Genomic DNA, 6411 nt, shown 5'->3' with positions numbered 1-6411 from the left:
GCTCAGTGGGCAGTTAGGTTTGGGAGAGCCTATGGACAGGTGTCCAACAAGGAGTCCGGTGGCACCTTAAAGACTAACTACAGTAGTATACTACAGGCCCAACAAAGAAAATAACAGAACACCACTGGCCATCACGTACAGCCCCCAGATAAAACCTCTCCAGCACATCAACGATCTACAAGCTATCCTGGAAAACGATCCCTCACTCTCACAGACCTTGGGAGGTGGGCCAGTCCTCGCTGACAGACAGCCCCCCAACCTGAAGCATATACTCACCACACCACACCACAGAAACACTAACGCAGGGACCAATTCCTGTAACAAACCCCACTGCTAACTGTCCCCATACCTACTGTAGTGACACCATCAGAGGACCCAACCACATCAGCCACACCATCGGGGCACATTTAGCTGCACGTCTACTAATGTTATATATGCCACCATTTAATTTGGGCTTGAACAGGGACTGGGAGTGGCTGGTTAACTACAAAAGCAGCTTTGCCTCTCCTGGAATTGACACCGCCTCATCAATTATTGGGAGTGGACTAGATCCACCCTGATTGAATTGGCCCTGTCAACACTGGTTCTCCACTTGTGCGGTAACTCCCTTCCCTTCATGTGTCAGTATATAATGCCTGCATCTGACAAAGTGGTTTTTTACCCATGAAAGCTTATGCCCAAATAAATCTGTTAGTCTTTAAGGTGCCACCAGACTCCTTGTTGTTCCTGTGGACAAGCTCATTTGACAGCACTGATGGGGAAGCTTGTGAAGTGACAAGGGAATTGGCCAAGGTAACACCAGCAACTCAGGGGCAGAGTTGAGCACAGAACCCAGATCTCCTGACTCCTAGTCCAGTGCCTTATCTACTGGATCATGCTGCTTCTCTTGGTGATGTTATAACACAAGTAAGGAAAAATAAAATAAAACCAAATCCCCTCCCAGAATAATATTCAGTCATTCTTTTATACAGTAACTTTCAGCTTAGAGGGTCCCAAAGCCCTGTACAAATAAGAGTCAGTATCATTATCTGCATTTTATAGCTGGAAGTCAATGGTAAGCACATTTCCAGGAAAGCAGGAACTGCTCCTATAATTTTTAAGCTGACTGTGTGAGAGGACTTGTCACTAAGAGCAGAAAGATGAAGCAATTTAAAAGTACAGAGGAATTATCTACTGGTAAATTGGGGGCTTTAAAAAAAAATAAAAGTTAGCTGAGGCACAAATACACAAATTTGGAACATCTCTCCAAGCCCCTGCAAGAGGTCCCCTCAGCTCCCGGCTCCCACTGCCCTCCTATGTGGAACCGTCCACAGAAATAAAACAGTGGATCCGACGAAGTGGGTATTCACCCACAAAAGCTCATGCTCCAATACGTCTGTTAGTCTATAAGGTGCCACAGGACTCTTTGCTGCTTTTACAGAAACAAAACAGTTTGGTCCTTCATCTGGGCACCACATTTCAGCAACAGTCATTAGCTGCTCCTCTTGCTCCGGCAGAGGAACTGTTCATAATACTCGAAGCCTGCTGTTTTCCACGTCCTGATTTCCCCCACCCCCTTGACAGGAATGGAAAAGGAACCACCTATTGTCCTGGGTTTGTTGTTTGTTTTTAAAGGTAGCTCGGTTTTGCTTAGATCTGCTCCCCACCCCCCACGGGTGCTGTCACGTGGGGGGCTGTAGCAGCAGCAGCTGTGACGGACCCGATCGGGGACAGCTACCTAGGAGCTCAGACACACGCCTGCTGGAGTTGCAGTCAACTTTGCAACTAGCTTCTTTAGCACCAGTGGGTACAGCTGCTGTGTGTGATCTCACAGGGAGGAGCGTTCAGAGAGGGGAGCGAGAGAAACTGACTGGAGCCGGAATAAGAGGCTGAGAAGTGGCTTTAGGACAGAGAAATACATAACTGGATTGGTGGGAAAGCGGTCGCCTTCTCGTGGAGGAATCCTTGGGCAGCTGGGAGGGTGAAATAACCGAGCCCCTGCAAAAAAAACCCCGAGCCCTTGTCTGGATCTGCCTACAAACCAGATGGAAAAATTTAAAGGTAAGCTAGGGATGGTGCTTATTATTCCTGGGTGGGTAGGGCTAGCGCGTGGGTGGGAGCGGAGAGGTTTTGTGGGGGAAACACGCCTGCAGAGGGATCTCTTTTCCCCCCCTCCATGGGTTTAAAGGGGTTTGGGGAGCCGATCCCAGTTTTCTTTCACTGTCAGTGCCTTCCCAGCGTGTCTCACTGGCGGCTGATGGGTTTCCGCTGGGGACTCTGAGCGCTGGAGCAGACGGAGGATCGGCTGGAAATTGCAGCTCGGGCTTCTGCACTGAGTAATTCGCCCCAGCAGCGGCGCGGGTTTGGGTTGATTTGGGGTTTTTTTGTCGTTCCCCCCCCCGGCAGTTTCAGGATCCTCGGAAAAGGGGGGGCAGGGCTAGACACCCTGCCGTGTATCGCCGTGGGGGTGTTTTCAGAGCTGGCTCAGTTTGGGGGCGGCCCCCCAGGGCTCCGCCGCTTGGCTCCGTCGGACGCTGGCCCTGAGAGCCGCGGGGGCTTTCCTGGGGCGGCTGATGATTAGCAGGGAGCGAGGGGAATTCAGGGATCGGGCAAAACTGAAGCCCAAGAAAGCAATGCGGGGCTGGAGGGAGCCGGAGTTCCCCCGGCCGGGTTCAGGTGGGCGCGTTGTCGCTTCGGGAGCAGTGGGGCGGTGTCCAGCCGAAATGGAAACAGCAGCAAGTGCAGACAGGCGCAGACCCAGGCAATAGAAGCGGGGAGCTGAGCAGATTTCCTGCTTCCGAGCCAAATCCTCCCTCCGCGCCCCTGCAAGATGCTGCTGCTGGGACTGGGAGGTGAAAGCTAATTGCAGCCCCCGGGCAAGCTCTGCTCTGCTTCAGGTGATCTAGGAAGAGAGGCGGGTCGGGCTTAAGCGAGTTCTTCACCGGAGGGGTTTTGGGGGGTCGCTGGTCCAGGGAAGCCAGTGGAAAGACGCCGTGTGTCTGAGTTACAACCAGTCTGACTAATCCCGTGCAGCGCTGGCTGGAGAAATGCACAGCCCAGGACTCGAGCCGGAGCACGGACCCGTACAAATGGAACTTGGCCCCAGAAAGCGAACCCCGGGGATGTGCTAAAATTCCCAGCCTCAGCCCTGGCAGAGGGTGGGCAAAGCTGACCTGCCTCCCTTCGCTTCTGCAGCGGAAAGGACTCCCACCTCCCCCCACTGTGCGCCTGGGGGGCATTCAGAGCACAGCCACACGAGTTGCGTTATTTCAGCAGGACGAGCTGCTGGAGGGGAAATGGCAGCTGGTCTCCAAATAGGTGTTTTGTTCTGCTGTTGAGCTGAGTGGGTTGTTTTTGTAATGAATGCTCTGGGTTGCTGAGTCAGTGGACTGTACCCTGTGGAGCCAGAATCTGAGCTGCTATGTTGGTGTAAATGCACCGAGGTCCATGGGTTACTAGGGACTGATGCCGGTGTAGCTCACTTTGAGGAGAGCAGACGCGCTCCTGAGACAGACGCCACAACGGAGGAAAGAAAGGGCACAACAGTCTAGCCAACAACAACGTCTCCTCCAAGATTACACCTGTCACGTCTGTGGGAAAAGCTGCAGGGCACAAATGGGGCTCCTCAGACACTGAAAAACCAGTGAAGCCCCTTGGCTGACATCATCCAGAGAGAGCAAAGATAAAAATCAACCTGGCCCCTGGGGTGGCCTGTTTTTAAATTCTTTGTAGCCTGTGCACACCCGCTGACTGTCCCTATTTAGGAAAGGACAATCACAGGGCAAGACCCTCAGCTGGTGTAAATCAACCTGCACCTACACCAATTTATGCCAGCTACGGAGCTTCCTGTGCAGACAGAGCCCTGTAGTGTAGACACAGTCTACTGCCAGAAGGGGCCTGTCAGTGCAGGAATGCCACCTCCCTGAACAACATCAGCTACATTGATTAAAAGCCCCTTTCCATCAGTATAGCTGCACCCACACTTGAGAATAATCCTGGCATAGCTGTGCCAGTCAGGTGTGTGGAAAAAGCCATATCCCTGAATGACATAGCTATGCCAGGATAAATGTAGACCAAGCCTTGGGCAAAACATAACTTGGTGAACTCTAACCACTTCCTTCTGGGGGGATGCCCTAAACTAGTGCGCACTTAGGGTCTGATCCTGCTCCCATACAAGACTCCCATCTCTGGAAGATGGAGCTGATCTGTTCTCGGCAAGGAAAACCTCTGAAGGCTTGTGCTGCAGAACAGAAGTGGCAGTTGCTTTATTCACTGGGCCCCTTCAGGATGTTTTGGTGATTTTTAACAGGGAATTTTGTGCTCAACCAACAAGTTCCAGCCTGACTTTTGATTTAATTGATACTTGTTAGTGTGACAGCAACAAGATTTTATTAGAATGAAAGTAGCTGCCCCAAAGCTGTGGTGGTTGTGCCCATTTTAAATGAGGTTTAACTGACCTGGTGTAACCCACACACCTGGTTCTGGTGTTCTGTCCCATCTAGTGGCACCACGATCACTTGGAGGGTACGTCTATACTACCTGGTAGATAGTGTTTGATGTATTGGGGATTGACTTATTGCATCTTGTCTAGTAATCTAGAACTCAGCCTAGGATAATGTTTGTAGTTGTTAGTTAACTTGATCTAATTGGCAACCTCTGAACTAGAGTTAAAATGGATTCCAGTTCAGGTGAAATGATTACATGTCACTGTAAGACTTCATTATCCACTTGCTGGCACACATGTGTACAGGAAGGCTTACAATTAAACAGAGCCATTTACAATCAATGGTCCTAGTTAATGGGAGGTATCAAGATTCCAAACCACCATTAATGGCCCAAACTTTCATAGAGTATCAGGGTTGCAAGGGATCTCAGGAGGTCATCTAGTCCAACCCCCTGCTCAAAGCAGGGCCAATCCCCAGAACAATGCCCCAGATCCCTAAATGGCCTCTTCAACGATTGAACTCACAATGGGGGGTTTAGCAGGCCAATGCTCAAACCACTGAGCTATCCCTTCCTTATCCCCTTTGCTTAATTTCAGTAGGACCTCAGAGTTATATTTCATATTCCTAGTTTCAGATACAAGAATAATACATTCATACAAATAGGATGAATACACTCAGTAGATTATAAGCTTTGTAATGATACCTTACAAGAGACCTTTTGCATAAAGCATATTCCAGTTGTTATATTTACACTCAAACATATTTCCATAAAACATTTACGGAATGCAACATCACACCCTCCTCCTGAACTTACTGCTGGAGTCTTGGACACAGTCCATGGCGAATGCAGTACATGTAAAATCCCCCCCCCCCATACACACACACACTCAGGTTGGGCTTGCTTCCAGCTACAGAGTCCTTGGGGACTGTTCCCACCGGAGCAGTCACCAGGACCCCAACTTCCACCTCCAAGATAAGTATCTCTGTGCACCTCTTCCACTCCATTACAGCCAGTTCGTGCTTCTGGGTCTCAATTTGTGCTTGTCTCTGGGCCTTAATTTTTTTGTCTTTTAAGTCCAGGCTTTGCTGATGCGCAGCCTTTTCTTTTTCCAGGGCAGCTTTTTGTGCTTCAATTTGAGCCTGTTTCTGGGCCACAAGTTCTTTGTCTTTTAAGTCAAGGGCTTGCTGGCTCTCTCTTTCCTTCTTAGCAATCTGTAACCTGTGCAGTTCTAGCTTGTTCTGAGCTTTACTCTCACCTTTTTGCTGATTTTCCTGCCTCTCTTTCCCTTATCTGAAATAAGCAAACAGAAGATAACAAACCAGTAACCACTTTGTCTGTTCTCCAGCCACCACACTCAAAACTCACTTAAAATCACTACCACAGTCTCAGAGCAATCAGCTGTGCACAGATCCTGCTCGACTACGCCGCTGTGATGGGTTCGGTCACAGAGACCCCCTTAGGATCAGCTTTTTTGCCACCCCAAGCAGCGAAGACGGGGGAGGAAAACAAAAAAACAAGCGGTGGCACTTCGGCGGCTGCTCTTTGGTGGCATTCGGTGGCTGGTCCTTCCATGCAAGAGGGACTGAGGGACCTGCTGCTGAATTGCCACCGAAGATCCAGATGTGCCGCCCCCTTCCATGGGCTGCCCCAAGCACCAGCTTGCTGTGCTGGTGCCTGGAGCCGGACCTGCTTGGGATTGTCTCCAAGCCCATTTTCCCTGCCAGCTTGGGACTCCAGAACCCTGCCTTGTTGAGCCAGACCTTCTTGAGCTAGTCTGCTGCAACACAGACCCAGGTCTGGTCCATGCCGCCAAAGCTGCAGACTTTAACCAAAAACTGTTCAGCAGATCACCTGTCCAGCACCCAGACACCCAGCTCCCAGTGGGATCCAAACCCCAAATAAATCCATTTTACTCTGTAAAAAGCTTATACAGGGTAAACTCATAAATTGTCTGCGCTCTCTAACACTGATAGAGAGAGATGCACA

At 50.2% G+C, this 6411-nt stretch overlaps 1 protein-coding gene across 5 annotated transcripts in view; it reads left to right on the top strand.

Moving 5' to 3' along the window:
* The first annotated feature begins 1725 nt into the window (after positions 1–1725).
* AFAP1L2 (actin filament associated protein 1 like 2) overlaps positions 1726–6411 on the top strand; it is a 109689-nt gene continuing 105003 nt past the window's right edge. For 2 of the 5 annotated variants that reach the window (XM_039481877.1, XM_039481874.1), the window contains exon 1: positions 1728–2040. In XM_039481877.1, coding sequence (XP_039337811.1) covers positions 2025–2040 — 16 coding nt within the window. In that variant the 5' untranslated portion in view covers positions 1728–2024. Of the gene's footprint in view, positions 2041–6411 lie in introns of all 5 variants that reach the window. The other 3 variants (XM_039481880.1, XM_039481879.1, XM_039481875.1) reach the window with 2 other exon arrangements.

The sequence above is a fragment of the Mauremys reevesii genome, linkage group 7 (genome assembly GCF_016161935.1).
Source record: "Mauremys reevesii isolate NIE-2019 linkage group 7, ASM1616193v1, whole genome shotgun sequence".
NCBI classification, from domain to species: domain Eukaryota; kingdom Metazoa; phylum Chordata; order Testudines; family Geoemydidae; genus Mauremys; species Mauremys reevesii.
Note: the sequence above shows the minus strand (reverse complement) of the source record. Positions and strands in the feature narration are given on the sequence as shown.